Consider the following 25,280-nt stretch of genomic DNA (forward strand, 5'->3'; position numbering starts at 1 on the left):
TTAAAAAATGACATTTATTATGATAAATAATTTTTAAAAAACACAATAAATAACATAAAATGATATCACAAAAGTATACTTTAATTAGGAATTCAAAAAAAATATTAGTATTGAAAAAAGAATTACTAAATAATCTTTATATTTGTAACAATAGGTAGAATATATCCAGTAGTTTGAAGATAAAATTTTATTTTGTATAGTATATAGTAGTAGAGAAATGAACTTTTTGTTTGTTTATCTGGTAAAATAAATATTTTTTTTAAAATCCATTTTGGTATGTAAAAAAATTTATCTAATTTTAACATCTGAATATTATAGGAGAAGAAAATTATAAGAAACAATCAACGTCTTATTTTCAATCTGACACATTAATTATTTATAATTTTGTTGAAACAAAAACATTATAAAATTTCTACAAGATATTGAAAAAATTTTTAGACTTAGATAAAATGTTACTTCTGTAGGATTCTCTTATATTGTTAAGAAACTGATACTTTTTATCAAATGTAATTTTCCAGATATAAAAAAGGTTAAATTAATGTATTTTTTTTAAAATATAATACTAATTTCAGTTCAAAAATTGCTTTAAAAAAATTTATTAAACTTGGTCATCATATTAAAAAAAGCAATAAAATATACTTATAATTATATAAAAAAATATAAAAATATACATTGATGTGTTGATAATTATGAAAATGTAAATATTGACTAATTATGTAAATGATACTGTATCATCAGCAACGCGAATACGAGAAATATCAACATTTATGGTTCTACATGTTGTAATTAACTCAACTTGCCCAATATTTCCAGAAACGCTTTTTAACATTCCAACGTAACCTTTGTAAGGACCCTTTGAAATTTTAATTGTTTTTCCAATTAATGAAACATTTGAAGTATTTCTACAAGCAGTTAAAGTAGAGTTGACATTTTGTACTTTTCCATCACTTTTGTTACGGAAAATAGGATCTACATCCTTTACGGTTGGAAAATAAATATTATCCCCAATTACACCACTATTTAAAGTGGATACATCTTCAACATCAATTGGAACTTGTGTTTCTAATTCAGGTTTTCCATACAATACAACATCTTTTTGTTTAACAACAAAATATCCTCCATTTTTATTTCTTGATGGATCAAAAAGAAATAGGAATCCTCTGCAAACGAACTTAACGGTAGCAATTGTTTTCTTATCAACTGAATTCTTTTGAGCATAATTACCCCTAACAACGACAACTTGATTACCAGCTACAACTTCATTTCTGTTTATGTCAAATGTTCTACCATTTCGAGATGTTATTTTCTCGTAAATTTTGCTTGGTTCACGTGTAATAATATTATTAAATTGATTAAGTATTTCAAGTTTTTTATTAAAAATTCTAATAACTATTCCAACTTCATCAGAATCCAATTTGACAATGTCTAAATAGGAATACATTCCACAGGAATCAACACCAGATGAAACTTCCAAAGAAGTAATACAGTTGTTAGCAGGTACTTTATTTTCATCATGTGTTAAATCAGATATATAGTATACAGAGAAAGAATCATACTTTACAACAGTTCCTGTATCATTGGCATTCTTTCCGTTAACAACTTTGATATGATCACCAGCGTTAAAATATTTACCAATATCAGTCTTACCGACTTTAACAAGTTGCCCAAATATACTCCCTAAAGTTGTGATTTTCACAACAAATGAGTCATCTTTTATATCATAAATTGTACCTCGTACGTTAGCATAATTTTCACCAAGTAATTCAACTTTATCTCCGATTTCAATTTTTGCATTAACATTTGCAACAGATGCCAAAGAGCTGTACACATCATCTCCTTCAGAAATTGAAGCATCAAAAAGAGCTATCTCTTCTGATGATGGTACAACACCTTCAGTTTCAATTAATTTGGTACTAAACCATTTAAAAAGAAATCCATTAGCGTATTCATTCTTTTCAAAAGTATAAATTCCCTTGTTAACAACAAAATCACCACCACATTTTTTAATTTTTACTGAATTAAAAAGAGCCTTTGGAATACGTTTATACTTTCTTTTTTTCTCAGCAATTAAATCCAGTTCATCCATATTCAAACGATTTTGACCTCTTAATTTTTTATAGTCAATTCTTGGAACTAATTTTAAAAGAACCATATTCTCCTCCTCATCAATTTGAACTATTTGGGCTAAATCACCACAAAACTTTGTTCTTTTAAAACGAACAAAAGCTCCAATTTTAACACTAATACATTTAGGTTTCTCGGTAATAGTATCAAAGTAATCTTCATCCCGTACTGCCTTTAACTTCTGATTTAAAACACCACGTACACCTTTTATAAATGAATCCACAGCAAACTTATTTTTTGAGAGGACATACACGTATGACTTTTCAGAATCTTTTGATATAACAGAAAATATATCTCGATTATCCTTAGTAGAATTTAATACAGTCAATCTGCTGTTAAGAATTTTAGCAACATTCTTTGCTTCACCGATTTTTGTTTTTACTATCCAAAGTTTAGCACCATCGGGTGGTCTACTAATAATACCATTCTTACTTCTATCACATTCATCTTCGCTATCATTATAGTAATTATTTCTTTTTGAATGATATTTTGCTTGGAAATATGCATTCAAGTCATCTTCACTTAATTTGTTAAAGACTTGCCCATACAAATTACGATGTCTTCTGGTTGCAGTAGCATTCGTAGCAGCAGAAGCAAGTTCTTTTTCAGAACCAAGAGACTCTTCATCAGATGTACCATCATAAACAGATGACATTTCATCATCCTCAGATACTTCGTCATTGATAAATGGATTCGCGGAACGAGATGGTTTTTTTATCACTTCTTCATCTGATTCATCATCATCATCTAATGAAGAATTATTACTATTTCGAGCACGTTTAACAGATACTGAATTTCCATCACTAGAATATGATCTTTTAATCTAAAAATGAATTATAAAAATTAACTAGATTAAAACCTACAGTAAATTTTAAATTATTATTTTCAATCGGCTGATCCTCGTTATCGCTTTCAACTTCTGAGTTTTCAGAACTTTTTTCACCATCAGAACCAAAAATCTGATATTTCAACATTTTATAAGAGGAAAAAATAAATAAAATGTCAGAAATTTAAAAAAATTTAGATTGTAATTTGTCATAGATCAAAACGTTTTTCCAACGATCTGTAGGTTGAGTTTTTCTTTTAAAGATCTATATACAATATTCTTTCATATAATTTTAACTAAAAAAAATTATTATGTAATTCAAATGACTTTGTCAACTAGAATTTTAAATTAATGTTCGTTTAGAAAAACTTTTTCTTTAGTTATTTATACAGTTCCTGATTTATTAACATTGGAAAGGGTAAGATAAACCTTGATATAACATGATTTTTTAGTTTTATTTTATTTTACGGTAATTTCTGTGTCCTGTAATTTGATAAAATTTAATCTTTTTATAAAACAATTAACAAGTATATAACAACTCAAAATTTATTTATCTCAAGGGTGTACAAATTATTCATACCAATATCTACCCTGATATATATATATATACATTATAATTGTATGCGTGGTTTTAATATAGTTTTATTTTTTCATTTGTTCTTTATCCTGAAAAAGTCAATTTTTTTTTGTCTGTTATATTAGTTTATGGTAAATTTAGTTTTTTGTAGAGAAGCACTTTCACCTGATTAAATTCTCAGTTATGGATTTTCAAAACATATATAGAAATGATCCGTATTATGATAACAACTCGTATACAATTTTTACAAGATATGGTGAAGCAAGTAACCAAGCAGATGGAAGACCTAATGAGAGTCTGTCAAATAATTCATTGACAAGTATTAGAAAAATTTGTTACTGTTTAACACCAAAAGTTGGTTTTACATTTATAATTATTTTAATTTATACTTTTTAGATGGCAATCACAACAGTTCTTTTATTAACATTGTGCTTCTTAGGAATGAATTTATACATCCTCTTCGACAATACTTTCAATCCAGATTATTCGGAGAATGACATGGTTGTTAATTTACCAATTTTTAATTTGGAGTATGATCTTAAATTGTCATACAATCATTTAAGAATTATTTTTTCATTTATTAACAGTTTTTTTCTATCACTTTGTTTGGTTTTTACACTTAGTGGATATTATACATCATCCCCAAATTTATTCAATTTTCAACAAGTTTATATTTTGCTTGAATTGTTTGTATATATAACTCTGTCTATATTTATTATCATTTGTTATGGACTTCGCCGAAGTGAATTAAGTATTGTTTTAAAAGAATTGCAACACTTTTTTGGATTTTGTTTTCTTTTTACAATGGGACCAAGAATAATTATTTCCGTTTGGATTTATTATATTCTTAATTCAGATATCTTTGACAACACAATATATCATTTTCCTTCATTTTAATTAATTAGTCATACAAAAATTCTTACTACTATTTATTTACGTGAAATATTAATAAATTTTTAATTTACATATTTTTAAATTTTTTTCTAATTACTCCAACAATATTTGATAGAGTCTATATAAAGTAAAGTTTATTTCCTTTTCTTTTATGATAAAAGTCAATCAATGGTTTGAATATTGTATAATCATTTAAAAGAAGAAATAATTTTATTCCACTGGCGAAACTTTTGTACAAATTTAGGAGTCACATGACAATTGTTGGTTGTTTAATTGAAATGTGTTTTAATATTTTAAGACTACCGCCACATTTATTATTTTCTATATGATTTCTTTACGAGAGGATGTTACTACTAGCGTGTTGGAGAGATGTTATTTAGTGTAGTTATTTTATATGATAAACTTTGTATTTCCACATCTATTTTCTTAGTATGTTGCTACAATTAAAAGTATAACCTAATATTTAATGCATTTGTCGGATATGTTTAAATTTGAAATATTGTTTTAGACCTTTTAAATAATGTAAGTATTCATTTTAGATATATTTTTAGTTAATTTTTACATCGTTTTATTTGTTTATAGTTGCACAAAGTAATGACATTTATCAATAAATTGGTAAAACATATGAAAACCATATTTTCTTGTCGAAATGGTGACGAATTCTCATTGTCATATATTTTTATTGATTCATCGTAAAATTTATGTTCCATTTATTTATTTAAATTTTTTGTCTTTTTTTTATCATAAATATGTGTGTTTTTACCGTAGTTTTATAATAATACGTGTTTTTTTATATTTTAAAAATAGTTTCTAATAATTGGCTGAATTTTTAGTCTCACAATGGACCCTTTTGATCTCATTGCTAAAATACCACCAACATTTGAAGAAATGTTAATGTCAAAAAAATGGATAGAGAGAAAGGAGGCCATCGAAAGTCTTGTAAATATTGCCTCAAAATATGAAGACCTCGATCCAAAAGTATCATATCACAGACTTTGTGATCAATTAAAACAAGTAGGCTTTTTTTTATTTTATTTTTGTAAAATATTCTATATTTTTTCTAGATAATTGCTAAAGATGCTAATATAAACGTCGCTGCTATGGCTGCTAAACTTGTCACAATTTTGGCAAAAGGATTAAAAAGTAAATTCAAAGACTATGGTACACCATTTGTAGCTGTTATTTTTGAAAAATTCAAAGAAAAAAAACCAGTTCTTAGAGAACCTTTATGCGAAGCTATTGATGCCATTGGAGAATATTGTCCTTTGGAAAATGTCGTAGAAGATATTGTAGCAGCGATGGAGAAACCAAATCCTGCACAAAAAAGTCAAATAAATCATTTTTTGATTCGTTATTTAAAAAAATTTAAAGCTTCAAATGCTCCTAAGAAGCTGATAAGAAGTATTACACCTATTCTTGCTAAACATTGTTTTGATTCTGACAGTGAAGTAAGAGAAGTAGCAGTGTCATGTTTAGGATGTCTAATGTTTGTAATTGGTGAGAAAGATCTCTTAAAAATGGTAGGAGATTTACCTCAAGACACGGCAAAATGGACAAAAATTCAAGAAATAAAAGCTGAATTTGAAGAGAAAGCAAAGGAAGCCGAGGGTGTTAAAACTCCGGGAAAAAAGAAAAAAACCGTCAAAGTGGAAAGTGAAGAAGAGGAGGAAGAAGAAGAAGAAAGTGAAGATGAGCCTATCGAACAGGTTGAAGAAAAGGAGATTGATCCATATGATGAATTAGAGCCAGTCGATGTTATTGCTCGTTTACCAAATTCTTTTTTTACTGACATTGAGGCTAAAAAGTGGTCAGATCGTAGAGATGCTCTTCAAGAATTACTTGATTTGTGTAATACTCATAAAAAATTGGATCCAAAAATGGCTGTTGGAGATGTTGTTCCTTGTTTAAAAAGGATTCTTGAGAAAGATGCAAATATTAATGTCGCTGCTCTTTCTGCTAAGTGTTTAAGTGCTTTTGCTTATGGGCTACGTCAGAAATTTAGTCCATTTGTACCAGGTATAGCGGGTGTTATTTTTGAGAAATTTAAAGAGAAAAAACCAATACTAAGAGATCCATTAGTTGAATTGATTGATAACATTGTAGCATATTCATGTTCTGTTGAAACAATGCAAGAAGATATTTGTACAGCTTTAGAAAAATCAAATCCTAACATTAAAGCACAAGTTTCACTCTTTTTACAACGTGTTTTTAAAACACTAAACTCTTCAACATTACCTAAAAAATTTGTCAAGGAAGTGACACCATTTCTCACAAAAGTTACTGGCGTATCAGATCCAGAAGCTCGTGATTCTGCATGTGCTGCATTAGGTGCATTACAAAGAATTATAGGTGAGAAAGCTGTAAATAATCTTATGGGCGATGCTGCAGACGATAAAGTTAAAATGGCAAAGATTAAGGAATTTTGTGATAAAATGATAGAAGAAAATGGTCCTGCTGTTTGTGAAATGGTTCAATCTATTCACAAAGCTGGGGTTAGTTTTCTACTTTGTATATTTAAATATTGTGTTGTGTTTGTTTAGACTAAAAAAAGTGCAGATAAAAAACCAACTAAAAAAGTTGTGCGTAAGAAAGCTGAAACAGACTCTATGGACGATGAAGAAGTGGTATGCGTTTGTTATTCTATTATTTTTTATAGCTTTTTTTTTTGTTTCTTTATTTTCATATAGTAATTTAATTTATTTTAGCCCATGAAGCCCCTACCAAAAACAGCTTTAAGTAATGAAACTGATGAAAATGAAGGTGTTAATGAAAAAAAGATTGGTACAAAAAAGAAAAATCCTCTTGGATCAAAAAATACAAAATCACCGACATCTTCAGAGGAAGGGAAACCAGTAGAGCTTGTATTAGTTTTAAACTCTAACAAAAATCAGCGTTTTAAGGATGAAGCTAAATTAAAATTGTTAAAGTGGCAATTTGAAGTGCCGCAACCAGATCACTTACAACAACTTCAATCACAATTGAAGGAAGTTGTGTCTGCCGATGTATTCGGAAAACTCTATAATAAAGATTTTAAGCAACAGCTTAAAGCTTTAGATATCTTGATTGGTTTGTGTGATACTGATGCGCAAGCGGTAATTGCAAATTCTGATTTACTACTAAAATGGATAACACTTAGAATTCTAGAAACAAATCCAACTGTTTTAATGAAATGCTTAGAATTTGGTCAGCGTATTTGTGAAGTATATCAAGAGCAACAAGCATCACTACATGATACTGAAGTTTCATCATTCATGCCTTTTCTGCTATTGAAGATTGGTGAAACAAAAGAACCAATTCGTGCAGCAGTTAAAAAATTAGTTTTTACTTTTTGTGAAATAGTCCCACCAGCTAAAGTATATGGATATTTAGTTGAGGCTTTAAAGACAAAGAACTCGAGAATGAAAGCTGAATGTTTAAGTATCATGGAAAGTATTATTGATGAATGTTATGATGAAATTTCTGGTACACATTCTTCTTCATTTAAAATAATTGCAGCTTCTATATCTGACAGAGATAATAATGTTAGAAATGGTGCCTTAAATTGTTTCGTTGCTGCTTATCGTTCTGTTGGTGCTGATATATATAAATTAGCTGGAAAATTAAATGACAAAGATAAGGCGTATTTGGATGAAAGAATTAAAAGAAGTGGTGTAATTCAAATGTCTACTCCAAAGCAAAATTCTACAAATATTCATGGAAAAGCTAAAATTGTAAAACCTGTTAATGTTCCTGTTGTAGTTCCCCATAATTTAGCTAATGTTACAATGGATGAGCCTCCCACTGATTTATGTCAAACATACGATTATTCTGAAACAGTTAATGAGCTTCCAGATAAAAGAAGATTAACTGCTAGATTAAATGTTGACTTACCTTCATTCAATGATAATGTTTGTGATGTAGATATTGATGCAGAATTTCCAGATCTAGATGTTGATATAGTTGAGACTGAACCTCCAACGCTCAAGTTAGAAGATAATCAAGATCTTATAAAGCCTTCACCTCTGGGACCAGATATATTAAATGTACAGACTATGAAATCACCATCAATAGATGTGTCTCAATATCAACACCAAATTGCTCAAATTGACCACTTACTTTTACAGATCACTTCTACTAATATTAACGAAGCTTCTATGGGAGTTTCTGAGTTGTTTTCATTACTTAGCAATCGTGGTGTATTTCCTATTGAAGTTATAAAATACAAGATTGATGATATTGTTTTATCAATTTGTAAGGATATTGATCTTTATAAAGAAAATTTTACAATCCAAACACCTATTCCTGAAAGTATTTCTTCATTTTGTAAAAGTATATTTAATGTTTTATTATGTATAATGAATGATGCTGAGTTTATTGAATTTATTAAACCCGAAACTGTTGGAACATTTTTAAGTGTTATTCTTGGTTGTGTTTCTAGGTCACATATTTCGTCTAATGAACTTTGGAAAAATTCTATTAATACCTCTTTGAATCACGCAACTGTGAAATTGTGTGATAATTGCAACTACAATACTGTTATGATGGGTATTGCTGATTGTATGACTAAGAATGCCGGTGACACATCAAGTGATAGAGTTTTCAATTTGGCGAGAAAATGTATGGATAAATTATCAACTTTAACAACAAAAAAGAATTATGAATGGGATGCCGAGATTTGTCTAACAGCTATGAATACTATAATGAAACTGTTTACTTCATCTCAAGAAAAAATATATGAAACCACTTTCCATGCAATTAGGAATCATATTCAACGTTTGATTGTTGTTAATAAAGCAAAAGTTAAAGAAGCTGTTGATAGAAATTCTCATCTTAAAGATAAAGTTTGGCAGTATGCAGCAAGGTGTTTAGAAAAGGTTATGCCTGCAGAGACGGCAGAACTCGACAGTGCTATTATGAAAATAAATGGAATGTCAAATAATGAAATTGTCAAGTTATTATTGAATTCTTCAATTATGAGTTGTGAATGGGATGCCTTTTTTGAATCAGGTAAATCACATGACTTAGTACTAGGAGAACTTCTTCTAAAAACTATAAGAGAAAAAGATATTGTATTATATGAAAGTATTAAGCATAAATTTAACTTAGCGATTTCATTGAAGCCAGGATCAGGGAAGTTATGGTCAAAAGACATTCTTCTTTCTGATGCTGTTTATTTGACTGGTGATCGCTTACACCGCCTTATGAATAATCTTAAAAAATCCCAAGAAATTTTAGAATCTGTTTCTTTTGCTTCTAATCCTAAAAGAACTCACTCTATTCCACCACCAGGGCATAATAAAACATCAATTAGATCGAGTATACAATCAGGAAATATAAATGCATTAAATCAATCATCATTAGCTTCTGCTCCAATTCCACAATTTAAAAAACCTAAACGTTTATCTGCTCAAGATCGTGAACTTTTAAAAGAAAAACTCGCTCAGATAAGAGGTGGTTAATCATTTTGTTGGAGCTGCTTTTTTTGAATAAAAATAAGTAAATAAATTTTTAATGTATTAACTTTTAATTATGATATTTTTTTTAATTTTAAAAGAAAATAATTTTTTTAAGACAAAGATAAATTTTTGTATAGTTTTTTCAAGAATCAAAGTATTTTTTATAAATTTGTTATGACAAAAATTAAACATATAATGATGAGAAAGTTGTTAACATTTCTGAAAAAATATAACTGAAATTAAATATCATGAAATTGTTGAATAAACCTTCTAAAACATATTAGTAAAATTTCATAAAGAGTTTTTAGTTTTGAAAATTTTTCAAAAGAAAAGTAATAAAATTTGAAAAATACAAAAAATGGTGGACAAATAAATTTAAATATGTATAATTAAAGTAGTTTATGATGTAGAATTATATAAATGAGTCGTCTGAAAAATAAAAATATTAAATTTTAAACTGTTAAAATTACAATTTAAGAGAGTTATTTGTATTTAGAATCTTAAAAACTATGTAATACCATTCTTGAAAAAAAAACTTTATATAAAATTTTTAACAATAAATAATAAACAAATTATTATAAAAATTATTTTTTATAAACAAATTTTTTATATATCAACTTCATTAATTTTGCATTTGTAAAAAATGAAATATAAATTAGTTAATTTTGGATATGATAGTCATTTTAAATGAATATTTCAAAAACAATCTACATTAAAAAAGGCGATTCTCCTAAACCACCAATTACTAATTATTTTTATGGTGATTCAAATAATTCAGAGGTTAACAAAGCATTATCAATTGATAGAAATTATATCATTATTTTATCATTCTTATTTATATTTTTTGTAATAATAATAATTGTAACATGTTTAATTTTTGGTATAATATCAAATTTATCTAATAAAAAAAAAGAGAAGAAAAATGATAATGAAAATAAAAAAAGAGAAAATGATAATGTAAGTTTTTTTTTTATCAAATTTATTTTAAAAATTTTTAGAATTACGATAATTTCAATAATATGATAATGCAATATGATAGAGGAGATATTTATAATAACAATTATGAAAATAAAAATATATTTCCATGTAGTCATCATCATATACAACCAAATATTTATCAAGATAATTTTGAAAATATGATAGGATATAGACAACTAGTATCTACAACTTTTGGTAAATGTATTTGTGAAAATAATTGTCAGGATTGTACAAAAAAGAAAAAATGTTTAAATATTCCAATTATAAATTTAGATGAAGATAATAATAATGATTGTGAAAAAGTTTTAGTTATTGAAAAATTCAAATTTGGACCATGTTTAACATCACATAAAGGATGTTTTACAACTAAAAAGTAAATTTTATCTCTTGTATATTATTTTATAATTATTATATTATAAATATTGTCATAATTAAAAACTTTTTTTTTATTTATTTACATTTTTTTTTTAAAAACATCCAACATTTAAAAATACAGACCAATAAATAATATGAAAAAATATAAAAAACAAAGGGAATGCAATTCTTGAAAAAAGATCAATTTGAGAAGGCTTGAAATTATATTCCTTCACTTTGGTTTGTTTTTTATTTGGTATTAATGCTATATGATTAGGTGAAATATTTAATAATGGTATATCTTGATCAGATGGTTGCATGTATGTCTAAAAAAAATATTATATATGAATTTTTTTATAGAATTTATTAAAAATACTTACTACATATGTTTCATTATTATTATTTCTTATTAATTGTGGATGATTAGATTCATCAATTTCATAACAAGAAATTTTTGTTGATTGATTATATTGTTTTAATTTTCTTCTACTTTCATTATTTTTTCTTCGCTTAAGTAAATATCCAACAGCAGCATATTCAAGGAGACTGGCAAAAACAATAAAAAAACATACACCCAAAAAGATATCTAAACTTTTTACATAACTAACTTTTGGTAAAGATGAATTATTAGAAGTCATTATTGTTGTCATACTTAAAAGTGTTAATAAACCTAAACTTATTCTACTGGAATTAGCTTCTCTTGATAACCAAAAAGAAACCCAACTTATAACCACTATTAATGATGATGGAAAATATATTTGAATAAGATAAAAACCAATATTTCTTTTGAAAATAAAAAATGCAGATAATCTTGAATAGTCACCTGTAGTTAATCTAATTGTTCTTTGTATATAATCATGTTTATCAACAGTAAAATGGGCTAAATGAACATTTTCATCTATTGTTAAAGCTGATCCTGGATTATTTGGTTCATCATCATACCATCTATATATAATATCAGCAGTTGAATATCCATAACTCTAAAAAAAAAGTTCATTTTAAAATAGTTAGATAGAAAAAAAAACTTACTTCAATTTCTAAACTACAATTTTGAACATCAAGTGGAAACTAAAAATTTTTTTTATATAAATAAAATAGCTTATAACTTACTGTATGTAAATTCATTGGACAATTTGCAATAACTAAAATATAATATTTTTATTTATAATATAAATATAAGTACCTGTTAATCTAATACTTCTTAAAACATTTCCATCTTTATCTATCCGTAAAAAAGAATTATGAGATGTTGTTTCATGAAAAAATGATTTTTTTTCATTTGGAAAAAATGTATCTAATTTAAATTATTATTTATAAGAAAAAAAAATTTTTTTTTTTTACAAACCTGGTGTCCAAATTGATTTTACCATATCTATACCAATTGTTAATGAATTAATATTCATTGTATTATACTTTCCAAAAGCTAATCTTGTATCTTTCCAAAATTGTCTAAGATATAAATCAACAGAAAAATCCATTGTTACTTCTGAGATAGCTGATATTGTTATAATATGTGCAGTAACACTTATAACTGTTGGTTCACCTAAAATAATATATTTTTTAAAAAAATAAAAAAAAACTTTTTTTTATATAATACCTCCATAATTTGGTCGTATTCTTTTATCATGACTCATAATTAAAGCATCTAATAATCTAGTTACATTAACTTCTAATCCTGCATTACTATTATTGTTTATATTACCACTATCCTTATCATTATAACTAAATTTTTTTTCCAAATTATTATTTTTTTTTATTTCATCTTCTAAATGTTGACTATCCTCATAATTCTAAAAAATTAATAAAAAAAAAATTTATATTAATAATCTTACAACATTAAAAGTTTTTGATGAAAGTGATTTTCCAATATTTCCATAACATAAAAATAATAATATTAACCAAAATATATGGATTTTTGAAAACATATCATTTCTATAACTATCCAATAATATTTTCATTTCTAAATTTTTAATTATAGATTAAAAAAAAAATAAATTTATATTTTTGGCCTTATAGTGATTTTTAATATTTGCTTTCCCAAATTTTTATATAATTTTTAGAAAAGCAAACAAATACAAAAGAATCTATAAAAGAAAGTAATGCCATTTGTTTTCAATAAATTTTATATAATTATTAAACATGATTGAACATAATAACGTCAAAAAATAAAATGTCGACCATATACTATTTGTTTTAATATTTATAACTTTAAAGTCATTTATAAATAAAAAGATATATATTATATTTATTTGCCATACTAAAAAAATAATTTTTTATTTTTTAATAAAAAAAAAATAGTATTAAAAAAACTAAATAGTTAATATAAATTATATGAATCTTTTTGAGTAATTTAATTTGTAAATTAATTTAGAAAAAAAAAGAAAAAAAGATAATTGGAAACAACATTTATATTTTTAACATTACTTATTGTAATGAAAAAACAATTTGGCTAAAAAAAAAAATTTTTTTATTGTTATAAAATCTATTGTTTAAGTTGCACAATTTAAAAAAAAAAATTTATTTATGTTATTGTTACTAATTTACTACTTATTAATATTTTGGATGTTAAAAAATTAATTCATTGAATCAAAAAAAAAATTTTATAATATAAATTTTTTTCAATATAATATTAATTTAAATTAGTATGTTTTGTTTGTTTACTCATTTTTTATTAAAATAAATATGTCTTTGATATTAAAAAGTAGCATTTTAAATTAAAATAAAAAATATTTTACAAAATATGTACTATTCAAAATTATAATAATAATTATTTTAATTCAATGACATTTTGTATAAAAATAAAAAATAAAGTATATTAAAATTAATTAGAAAAAAAATTTATAAGAAGAAATACTGATAAATATGGTGTGTATTTTTTTTTATAATTATTTAAAAATATAAAATTTATATCTATAGAAAATAAAATAAAATAAAAAATTGTAAATAAAAATGTAGTGCACATCTGCTATTTATAAAACTATTATTTATTTATACTCATATAAAAAAGTAACAATATATAGTTTATAAAGATTATAGGTATAAATAAATGATTTTTCAATGGTTATTTTGGATTTTCTATATATTTTAAGATTATATGTACTTTAATATGAAAGACTAATTTTTCAATGAAGTACAAAATATTATATTATCTCATACATTTTACTCTTTTATGTGAAAAAAAATATCATATATTAACTATTCTCATGAAACAATAATATTTCTTTTATAATAATATGAAAAAGTTACTTTGCTTATAAAAGATAATTATCTTTATTTATAATTTAACACATCATAATTTTTCATTTATTTAATCTCTCAAGAAACTTTTTATAAAAGAATACATTATAAGATTTTTTCTACTTCTAAATCATTTAGTTAAAAATATAAGAACAAAAAATTTTTTAAATATTTTTAAAATATATTTAAGTGTTATATATTTAGAATAAAATAAAACTTTATATAATGATATTTAAAATTTTAATACTGATTCTCTTTTTAAAAAATTTTATAATTTATTACTTAAAAATATATATTTGAATGGAAAAAAATAATTAATTAATACATTTATATTTTAAACATATTAATTATGTACTTTTTAAAAAATTATATTATAAATTTATAAAAAAAATTATTCATAAAATTTTATACTTTTAAATAAGTTTACAAAATTTGATGCTAAAAATTTTATCATTTGAAACTACTTTACTAGTCATATAAACATATTAATGAGTTTTATAATAGTACTAAATTTCATCATTAAAATTACAAGCAATTTGTCATAATGAATACAAAAGGACAAAGTTGATGATAATTTTTTAATATTAATTTTACAATTTTTATTGAAATTTTATCATTAGTATTAAAATAATTAATAATTATGTAAAAACAAAAATGATGTAAATTATAAATTACTTTCTATAATTAAACTCTTAATTATATAAGTTTTAAATATAGTAAAAAAAAAATATATATATATAATAAAAAAACCTAGTAACATTGGAAGAGCCATTTTGAAATATTTATAAAATTGAAATAAGAATGTCAAAATATTTATGTACATATTGAGCTCATTTTAACTTCCAAAATATATATATAATATATAAAAATTATGAAATATATCAAAACTGAAAATTGAATTAAAATGTACATATAGAGTTAATAGTCATAATTTATATCTTAACATAGTTTAATGGGTTAAATCTATTTTTTTCATACTTAAGGCATTAATATCAAAAATATTTTATATAAAAATTTCAAACATTTATAAGCACAATTGAATATTTTTAAATAGTATAAGCTATTACTTCTAATATTTAGATGAATATTAGATATAGTATTATTTTTTTTTATTTTCTCGATATTATTAAATGAATTTTTTAATTTAGCGTTTTAATAATTAATAGATGTTTTCAATTTTAGAAAAATTAAAAACATTTTAAATATAAATTTTACTTTATTTGAACTATTTATTTTTAATGTTGTTTTATAATACAGTTTATAAAAAAAAATTATTTATTTATTACAAATAAAAATGCAAGAAAATGGTAATTTTAAACTATATGCTATCATAAATTAAATATTTTTAAAAAAAAAATATTATTATTAAGTTGCGTGACACACTTTACCTTAAATTATAGCTTTTCATAGAAATATTCTACAAATGAAGCTATTGTCAATATGAATACTAAAGAAAGCTGTTAAAGTTAAAAATTTCAATATAATGATAAAAAAAAAAGTTTATAACAAAAGATTTTTTTTGTTATAAATTTATAAAAATAATAACGATTATTATGTTATGAGTAAGAAATTTATAAAATAACATAAAATTTTCAATGAATGTTTATAGAAAAATGTAAATTATGATAAACTTTAATAACACTAAAAATATAACATATTTTATATATCACTGTTATTTTCTATATTATCTTGAATTAATAATGAATAATTTGAACCAATTGATGAAGAAAAAGATTGATCAAAATTATAAATCATATTTAATGATGGAGTTTTTCTTGTTAAATAGTTTGAGGATAATTCATCATTTGTTGTTGATACTACTATATTTGGTATGAGTGATGATAAAGATCTAAAAATATTATTAATAAATTAAGTTGAAAATAATTAGAATGCATAATTATAATTTAAAAAAAGAAAGAAAAAAAAAAGCTTACACTTTTGAATTATTTTTTGAATTAAAGTTTGAATCAACGTAACTATGACTACCTAATATATATGCACTACTCGTCCACATTTTATCATTATTTTTATTTAACCATGCCGTAACTTTTTTTTTTGCCTTTTGTAATTTCTTTTTTTGTCTTTTGTAATAATCATATTCTCGACGATATTGCATTATATGTAATAAATTTTCTATTTCAATTGATTCTTCTGAACGTTTAATAGAACGAAACATTAACATTATGATAACTAGTGAAAACATTAATATTATAGCAATTGTATAAATAACAGCTCCCATATCATTATTGTGGTCACCATAAAAAATTTTTTTATTTTTATTATAAAAATACTTTGTATCTATGTTTGTTTGATTAATTCCACAAATTTGACTAACTTTAAGAATACACGAACAAAAATTAAAAGAAGCTGTATTTACAATGTTTATAGAATTTTCAATAACATTTTTTTCATTAAAAAAATTTGCGGGAACTGTTATATTTCCTTTTAATAATTTTAACAGTGGCATTTTTTAAATAATATTACTATTAAAAAGAAAAAAAAAATTTTATAAATTGATAATAAAAAAAACATATTTATATGATATTTATTTTAATACAAAAAAAATTTTTTAGTTTTTATTTTATCTATTTTTAAAATCTGGATGACGCAAAAAAATTTAATTAAGTATTTTCAACAATTTATATCTATATTATATATATGAATTATCTTATATCAAAATATTATAAATATTTTATTGCATATTAACTACAACGATTGAAGCATTAAAAAAATATATATAATTAAATAGAAAAAAATAATATAAATGTACTTTATTATTGTGAATTAGATACTGTAATTTATTTAAAATTACCAATTTTTTTGTTATTTGTAATAATTACAACTAAAAATATTTCAAACATTATAAATTATATTTGATTTATTAATATAAAAAAAAACTACCATTTTTTTTTTACTTATTAATTGTAATAATTATAGTCCAAAAATTATTTATAACATTTTTTTTGAACTATTTTAATTTTATTTTTATTAAAATAATATAATTATTATATTAATAATAATAAATAATTTTGTTTATAGAAAAAAATATTAAAAAACATAGATATTTTATTTTAAATCTTCTATAATAATCATCAACCTATTTCCATAGTGATAATAGGTAACTTAATAGTCATAAATAGATATATTTTTAACTTATTATAAATTTAAAATAAATTATATATTTGTATAAAAAAATTAATAATTAACTTTCTTGGGAATATAATGTCTATAGAATATATACATACGTAAGATTATTTTTTTTTACCTCTTGAAAACAGGAAAAAATTTTTTACATAATATTTATAAATTTTTAACATTATTTTTTTTTTTTATATAATTATATATATTAAAATTTATTTTTTTTTTGTTTTCTTAAATTTAAGTAATAAATCTTTTTTTAAATTTTATCTTTTTATTATGATTTACTTAAAATATTTTTAAACTTTTTTTTGTAATCTTTTTCAATTATTACAATTAATTTTTTCTAGTACAATTCTATATTATTTTAGCTTAGTAATAGGACAATTTATTATTTCAAATAATTATATAAGATTTATACGTCAAATATAATATTATATTAATTTATCAATATATAGATATACTAAAATGAATCCGATTTAATTTTTAAGTCTTCTTAATTATGACATAGTCTTTTAACGTAATAAAATATATAAACATAAGATTTCTCATCTTCAATATAAGCATCTATTTTAATTTCTTTGAAACCATATACTTATTAAATATAATCATATCAAAATATATTTTACACCGTTTTATATAAATAATAATTTTTATTATTTTAAGTTCCATAAAGAAAATTTATTTTTAGTTTTAAACTAAATATTAAAATTTTTTTTTTTTTTAAATGGAACTAAAACCAGAAGACGTATCGTTGTATCTTAAAAGTAATCCTTCATTCTTAGAAAATTATGTTTGCAGTGCTTCTATTACTAGGCAAACATTTGAACGATGGGTTCATAGGAGAACAACAATGAGAAACCGTAGACAGGGTAGTCTAACAATTTCTAATTCTAATCTAAAAATTGGTGGAGCATGGAATGTAAGTTAATATTTAAAAAAATCTTTTTTTTTATTAATATTTTTTTTAGCCCGAAGATATAGGTAAATGTAGAAATTTTTTAGTTGAAAATGCATCACAACAAATAAATTTAATGTATGAATTAGCTGTAATATGTGCACAGGAATGTACCTCTGCTGAAGCTGTTGAATTAGTTGTTCATAATGAAGAAGATGGTAATAGTTATAGGGTAACAAAAGAAGAAAATGAAATAAGACTTAAAAAAATAAAAAAAGTTAAAAAAAGTTATGCTGCAGCAAGTTATGTATTACAAGTTTTTGATTGTAATGAAATAAAAGAAGCACACTTAGCTGATATCTATTTTTTTGGAAATAATTTTAATGATAAAGATGTTCGTTTAGCAAATATTTTTGGAGCTTTATTTGGTTCACTTTTTTATTTTGGTAAAGGAAATAATAAAGAAAAAATTAAAAGTGGTATTGAATCTTCTATGTCAACAACAAGTTCACAAGATTCTATAGAACTTATTGAAAAAAATAGAAAATTAACAAAATTTTTATTAGAAGTAGTAAAATCAATTTTTCAAGAAGTTGCTTCAATGGATACATTAATTATAAAAATTATGAATTTTGCTCAACGTCTTGTTGATGCAGATAGAGCTTCACTTTTTTTAGTTGACTCAAAATCAAAAGAACTTTATGCAAGAATTTTTGATGTTGGTGTACAATCAGAGGAAGTTGAAAGTTTAGAAAATCATGGACAAAAAGAGATAAGATTTCCTATTGGTAAAGGTATTGCTGGAACAGTTGCACAAACTGGTAAAGGTTTAAATATACCTGATGCATATAAAGATGAAAGATTTAATCCTGAAGTTGATTGTAAAACAGGTTATCAAACAAAAAATATTTTATGTATGCCAATTTTTATAAGAAGAACTGTGATTGGAGTTGTCCAAATGGTTAATAAACGTACAGGAGAATTTACAAATGATGATGCTGATGCTTTTGAAACTTTTGCAATATATTGTGGATTAGCATTACATCATGCAAAATTATATGATAAAATAAGAAAAGAAGAACAAAAATATAGAGTAGCATTAGAAGTTTTGACATACCATTCATCTTGTAATAAAGAAGAAGTTTCAAAAGTTAAAAAATATCAAGAAACTATAGAAGAAATACCATCAGAAATATTAAATTTTGATTTTAATAGTATGACATTATCTGAATTAGAAAAACCAGTCTTCGCAATAAAAATGTTTCAAAGATTATTTGGTGGAAGAATTCGTTTTGATCCAGATGATTTGATAAGATTTACTTTAACAGTACGTAAAAATTATCGAAAAGTTCCTTATCATAATTGGCAACATGGATTTACTGTTGCTCATAGTTTATTTTTTTTACTTTATTCTACAAATATATTTCAACCACATGAAGCTTTAGCTATGTATATTGCTGCTATATGTCATGATCTTGATCATCGTGGTAAAAATAATGCATATATGAAAACAATGAGTACCCCATTAGCAGCTATATATTCAACATCAGTCATGGAACATCATCATTTTAATCAAACTATAACAATTTTACAACAAGAAGGACATAATGTTTTACGTTATCTAAATACTGAACAATATAAAGAAGCATTAGGTTTAATAAAACATTGTATCTTAGCTACTGATTTAGCATTATTTTTTTCTAATAAAGCTAAATTAAGTATTATAATTGAAAATGAAAAATTTAATTGGAATAATAATGATTGTCGTGGTTTGGGGCAGGCAATTATAATGACTGGATGTGATTTAATTGCTTCAGCCAAACCATGGCAAGTACAATCAGAAACTGTTAAAGTAATTTTTGAAGAATTTTATGAACAAGGTGATGCCGAAAAAATGAATGGTCGTGAACCAATTGCTATGATGGATAGAGATAAATCGGGAGAGTTACCAGAAATGCAAGTAGGATTTATGAGAGGAATTTGTTTACCATGTTATGAATTACTTGCTAAAATAATACCCGAATGTAAGCATTTAAAGGACAATGCACTATTTAATACATCAAAATGGGAAAGTTTAGCAAATGATTACAAAAATAAAAAGAAGGTAGATGAAAAAAGTTAAAATATATAATTTATATTTTCTTTTATAAATAAAATTATAATTTTTAATATATTATTTTAATATAAACAAAATTTTTATATATGTATATAAACAATCTTTTTATAATATATAGTTAAAACATTTATAAATTGATTATGTTTATAAATGATATAATATTATATTGTTTTAAAATAATAGAGGATAATATTTAATATAATAGGATTTTAATAAATTAAATAAATTTGTTTCCAATATATTTATCATGAAAAAATAATTTTATAACAAAATTGTTATTTTAAAGTTTTTCTTTAGAATATGATATTTGTTAGATAATATTTTATAAATGTGCCCAAGACAAATTAACTGTTATTATTTTTTGAAAAAAATTTTTTTCATTCTTATTTTTATTATAATCATATATAATTTATTTACTACCATTAATAATTTATTACAATATTCTAATATTGAATATGATAAGATTATTGAAAAAAATTCTAATGAGATATATAATGTTATAAAAAGTGAAAGTAAAGAAAGTTATGAAAATGAATATTTATTGTCTAATGAACCATTTTTTACACCTATACCTGGTACAGAAGATATAGAATGTTCATTGTATGGAAAAAAGAAAAATGGTATAGTTGCAAGAAAATATGGATTTCAGAGAAAAAAATTTAAAGATAAACAAGATGAAACACTAAAAATGTCATGTAATGCAATTAAACGAAGACATTTTTTTCCTACTAAACAACATCTAACAAAAGAAGAAGAAACTTTTCCATTAGCATATTCAGTTATTGTATTTAAGGTAAAATATATAAAAAATATTTATAATAAATTATTTTTATAGAATTATTATCAACTAGAACTACAATTATCACTCTCATACTCAATATATAATCATTATTGTTTTATCATAGATTCTAAAGCAAAAAAACTTTTTAATAAACAATTAATAAAATTAGGTTCATGTTTTGAAAATGTTTATATTATGAAAAAAGTACTTCCTTTTGATAGTAATGGAAGAAATTATGCCAATGGTCATTTAGAATGTCTACAATATTTAATATCAAAAAAATGGAATTATGTATTTCTTTTACAAAATCATGATTTTCCATTAAAAACAAATTTACAATTAATAAAAATTTTAAAAATTTATAATGGAGCAAGTGATTTTCAAATGGTTCCAGGATATTTAGAAAGAATTGATACATTTAATGATTGGTCATTTACAAATTTAAATATTTTTAAAAATTATTCCAAAAATTACAATGAATATGGATATCCATTTTGGTTAAATTTTGTCAAAGGATTCAGTGAAGTAACATTATCAAGAATTGATGTTGATTATATGTTTCATGAATTAAATTTAACAACATTACTTCATGAATTAGATTACCCTAAACATGGAATTGATGAAATGTTTTGGTCTACAATATTATCTGATGAAAATATAAATTTTCCTGGTGGTATGCCAAATTATTGTACAAATTATGGAAAAAGAGTTGAATATATAACACGAAAAAGTGTTTGGAGAACAAAAAGAGTATGTAAAAGTGGATTAATTAGGCATGGTATATGTATTCATGGTATGGAAGATTTTTATAAATTAAATTATTATCCTCATTTATTTATTAATAAATTAATGACTGAATATGATGCAGGTGCTGTTAAATGTTGGAGTGAAATTTTGTGGAATAAAAGATATGCTAATGAGAGTAATGATATTTTAGAAGAATACTACAAAGGAACACCTCATGTTAAATGGAGAAAGTGTAAATTATCAAACACATGTTCAAATGATGAATCTTTATGTGATAATGATATAATTCTTGATGATTGGCGTTTATAAAAAGAAAAAATACTAAAAAATATTTTTTTTATGAATTATGTTTATTAGCTATTTTCAAATATATTTTAAATCTGTTATCTTGTGAGTATTAAAAATTTCTGTTTTACTATATTTTTTTTTAATTAACAACCTGGTTGTTTTCCTTTTGAAACAATATTTTGAGTTTTAGAATCTACATTTGATGGTTTTGAAGGAATACATTTTTTCATGTCACTTGGAACTGGTGGTCTTTCTCGTGGAGATAAAAATTTTAATATCTCTATAAAATTAGGTCTAAATGCAGCTTCTTTAAATAAACAATATGTATAACATTTTAAAACATTTGATGGAGCATCTCTTGGAAGAAGCAATGATTGAGTATTATTCAATAAATCTCTTTTAACTTCAGCATTAGTTTTTCCTGAATATGGATCAGCTTTACAATGATTAAAAATTTCCCATATTAAAATACCAAATGACCATACATCTGTTTTCATTTCAAAAAATCCAGTTGAAATTGTTTCAGGTGCACACCAGCGAATTGCAATTTTTTGATTTTTACCAGCTTTTACAGGATTTTTTGATATGACAGATAATCCAAAATCACTAATTTTAACTTCATCATTACCACCAAGCAAACAATTTCTTGCTGCAATATCACGATGAATAACATTACGTGTTGATAAATAACACATTCCTCTAGCAGCATCAATACAATATTTAATAAGATGTTTATATGGTAAAGGATTTTTTTTTAAATATGAATTTAATGAGCCACCATAACACATTTCTAAAACCATCATCATTACCGTACCCTGAGTAGTAATACCATAAATTTTTACAATATTTTCATGTTCAAAACGATTCATAAATCTAAATTCCTCCATAAAATCATCACGATCTTGTTTTGAAGAAAAACCTTTAAGATTTTTTACAGCTACCTTAATAGCAGTTGTATCAAAACGTTTCATAACACCTTCATTGACTTCTCCAAAAGCTCCTACAAAAAATATTTTATTTTACAAATTATAAAACTAACCTTCTCCAATTTTTTGTTTAATTTCTATATTTTCTGGATTTAAATAATATGAGCGTCTTTCAATACCTTTTACAAAAAATAATGATTTGCCATCTACTGGAATATGACTAATTATATAATGATCTATCAACTCTTCAGGTCTACTAAATGCAGTTCCTTTTATAATATAACAACCTTCTGATGAACGATTTAAAACAATATCATGTAATTGTTTATCTTTATAAACAGTAAATACAAATTCTGTTTTTCCATTATTTTCTGCTCTTCTTAATAAAAAATCTCCATTCATTTTTAATAAGTCTTCCATATCTTCAATTGGTATTTTTGCATGATAACATGTAATTGAATTTTCCATATAAGCATCCCATTGACTTTCTGGATCAATTTTAACATCATTATTTTGATTTGATTGAACAACAGGTGTTGCATTCTTATCTACTGAATGTCCTGTTACCACTGATTTTACTGGTGCACTTTCATTTTGAGCTTGTTGTTGTTGTTTATGTCTTGAATTTTTTTTTTTTGAATTAGCATTTTTTACTGATTTAACTGATAAATTATTTTTTCGAAGCATTATTAAAAGATTTTTTAATTATAGAAATATTTTTCTAATATTAATTTTAAAAATTCAAATAATATTTATTTTTTTTTACAACATTAGAGATTATTAATAATAGTAAAATTTGTGTTTTAATTAAATTGAAATTATTACAAAGATGGCAAATTAGTTAATTAATTTGAATATAAATTCGTGAAATATTATCTAGACCTATATCATAGAAAATTTGATAAACAAATATTTCAGATAAAAAATCATTAAAATTAAATAGTTTTTTTTTAAATTAAATTATTAGTTTCTAACTTTGAGCATATATACCAAAAATTACCATAAATAATAGCATAATATCTACAAATAACATAATAGATGCATAAACAGGTTCATCTGGAGAAATAGCATTTCTTTTTCCACCCATTATAAGTTGTAAGTCAATAAAAATATAAATTGAATAAATAAATACCATGACTGTTGATAAAATATTAGCAAGTAGTGAAGTACCACCATAAAAATATATTATAACAAATGATATACATGATATAATTGTACTAATAAGGAAAAACTTCCACATAAATCCAAAACCTGTTGCATCAATTCTTGTATATCTTGCCAAAACAGCTACAATTGTTAAAATTAAAAACGTTTCACATGCAGCTTTAATTACAACTATTGGGGGAACATAAGCTGTTAAGATTGCAATTACAAAACCCATTAAAACGGCATTTAATGTCAACATTATAATGTTAAGTGGATATATTTTCCGAACACATCGAACAAGAAGTGTTACAAAAGCTATTATATACCATGCTAATAATAATCCTATTAAAATAAAAAGATTCGTTTTTCTATTTTCTTCATCGTTTAGAAAGTCTCGAAAAAATGGAATATATGATAAACCAGTAATAGTTGCGACTACTGATATCATTACAGCAACAGTAAATAAAACTTTCCCAACAAATTTTTTTCTTACAATAGGATCTTCAAATTGAATTATAAAAAATGCTACATTTGGTTGTTGATTGTTATCTACTTGTATTTTTAAATCACCTCCGCCAGGAGTTTCATATTGTGGTGGGTTTTGATTGTGAGGATATGGCGGAATTTTTTTATCGTTTCCATACATTTTTAAAAAAAAATAGAAATAATCATTAATTTAAAGCATTAAAAAATTTGTTTTATATAAAAGAAAAACATAAAACAAAAAATTACAATAATGTACATTTTTATAAAAAAATTAATAAATACATTAAATTATATTTTTTTAAAAATTTAATTGATATTTTGAATATATA

The 25,280-nt window shown here is 23.4% G+C and overlaps 9 protein-coding genes across 9 annotated transcripts; 4 read left to right on the forward strand and 5 right to left on the reverse strand.

Annotated features, from left to right (window-relative positions):
- Window positions 1-712: 712 nt before the first annotated feature.
- Window positions 713-3,098, reverse strand: SRAE_2000123100 (Transcription elongation factor SPT5; the record flags this gene model as incomplete). Its single annotated transcript, XM_024652158.1, has 3 exons — window positions 713-1,677; window positions 1,732-2,947; window positions 2,988-3,098. The coding sequence occupies 3 exons, from the start codon at window positions 3,096-3,098 to the stop codon at window positions 713-715; spliced, it is 2,292 nt and encodes a 763-aa protein (XP_024505763.1).
- A 612-nt stretch (window positions 3,099-3,710) lies between these two features.
- On the forward strand, window positions 3,711-9,859 carry SRAE_2000123200 (Armadillo-like helical domain and Armadillo-type fold domain and HEAT, type 2 repeat and CLASP N-terminal domain-containing protein; the record flags this gene model as incomplete). Its single annotated transcript, XM_024652159.1, has 6 exons — window positions 3,711-3,881; window positions 3,924-4,057; window positions 5,255-5,435; window positions 5,486-6,913; window positions 6,962-7,045; window positions 7,127-9,859. 6 exons carry the CDS (start codon window positions 3,711-3,713, stop codon window positions 9,857-9,859), a joined length of 4,731 nt encoding a protein of 1,576 aa, XP_024505764.1.
- Window positions 9,860-10,543: 684 nt separating this feature from the next.
- Window positions 10,544-11,211, forward strand: SRAE_2000123300 (Hypothetical protein; the record flags this gene model as incomplete). Its single annotated transcript, XM_024652160.1, has 2 exons — window positions 10,544-10,813; window positions 10,855-11,211. 2 exons carry the CDS (start codon window positions 10,544-10,546, stop codon window positions 11,209-11,211), a joined length of 627 nt encoding a protein of 208 aa, XP_024505765.1.
- Window positions 11,212-11,301: 90 nt separating this feature from the next.
- Window positions 11,302-13,113, reverse strand: SRAE_2000123400 (Gamma-aminobutyric acid receptor subunit beta; the record flags this gene model as incomplete). Its single annotated transcript, XM_024652161.1, has 8 exons — window positions 11,302-11,514; window positions 11,569-12,168; window positions 12,218-12,256; window positions 12,299-12,330; window positions 12,372-12,482; window positions 12,534-12,731; window positions 12,786-12,978; window positions 13,021-13,113. 8 exons carry the CDS (start codon window positions 13,111-13,113, stop codon window positions 11,302-11,304), a joined length of 1,479 nt encoding a protein of 492 aa, XP_024505766.1.
- Window positions 13,114-16,084: 2,971 nt separating this feature from the next.
- SRAE_2000123500 (Hypothetical protein) lies at window positions 16,085-16,664 on the reverse strand (the record flags this gene model as incomplete). The annotated part of the gene is made up of 2 exons (XM_024652162.1): window positions 16,085-16,274; window positions 16,360-16,664. 2 exons carry the CDS (start codon window positions 16,662-16,664, stop codon window positions 16,085-16,087), a joined length of 495 nt encoding a protein of 164 aa, XP_024505767.1.
- A 1,626-nt stretch (window positions 16,665-18,290) lies between these two features.
- On the forward strand, window positions 18,291-20,583 carry SRAE_2000123600 (cAMP and cAMP-inhibited cGMP 3',5'-cyclic phosphodiesterase 10A; the record flags this gene model as incomplete). Its single annotated transcript, XM_024652164.1, has 2 exons — window positions 18,291-18,485; window positions 18,535-20,583. The coding sequence occupies 2 exons, from the start codon at window positions 18,291-18,293 to the stop codon at window positions 20,581-20,583; spliced, it is 2,244 nt and encodes a 747-aa protein (XP_024505768.1).
- Window positions 20,584-20,905: 322 nt separating this feature from the next.
- On the forward strand, window positions 20,906-22,414 carry SRAE_2000123700 (Glycosyl transferase, family 14-containing protein; the record flags this gene model as incomplete). Its single annotated transcript, XM_024652165.1, has 2 exons — window positions 20,906-21,370; window positions 21,413-22,414. 2 exons carry the CDS (start codon window positions 20,906-20,908, stop codon window positions 22,412-22,414), a joined length of 1,467 nt encoding a protein of 488 aa, XP_024505769.1.
- Window positions 22,415-22,536: 122 nt separating this feature from the next.
- Window positions 22,537-24,006, reverse strand: SRAE_2000123800 (Tyrosine-protein kinase Fps85D; the record flags this gene model as incomplete). The annotated part of the gene is made up of 2 exons (XM_024652166.1): window positions 22,537-23,393; window positions 23,433-24,006. The coding sequence occupies 2 exons, from the start codon at window positions 24,004-24,006 to the stop codon at window positions 22,537-22,539; spliced, it is 1,431 nt and encodes a 476-aa protein (XP_024505770.1).
- A 283-nt stretch (window positions 24,007-24,289) lies between these two features.
- SRAE_2000123900 (Bax inhibitor 1-related family-containing protein) lies at window positions 24,290-25,111 on the reverse strand (the record flags this gene model as incomplete). Its single annotated transcript, XM_024652167.1, has 1 exon — window positions 24,290-25,111. The coding sequence occupies one exon, from the start codon at window positions 25,109-25,111 to the stop codon at window positions 24,290-24,292; it is 822 nt and encodes a 273-aa protein (XP_024505771.1).
- Window positions 25,112-25,280: the final 169 nt, after the last annotated feature.

Source organism: Strongyloides ratti (genome assembly GCF_001040885.1).
Source record: "Strongyloides ratti genome assembly S_ratti_ED321, chromosome : 2".
NCBI lineage: Eukaryota > Metazoa > Nematoda > Chromadorea > Rhabditida > Strongyloididae > Strongyloides > Strongyloides ratti.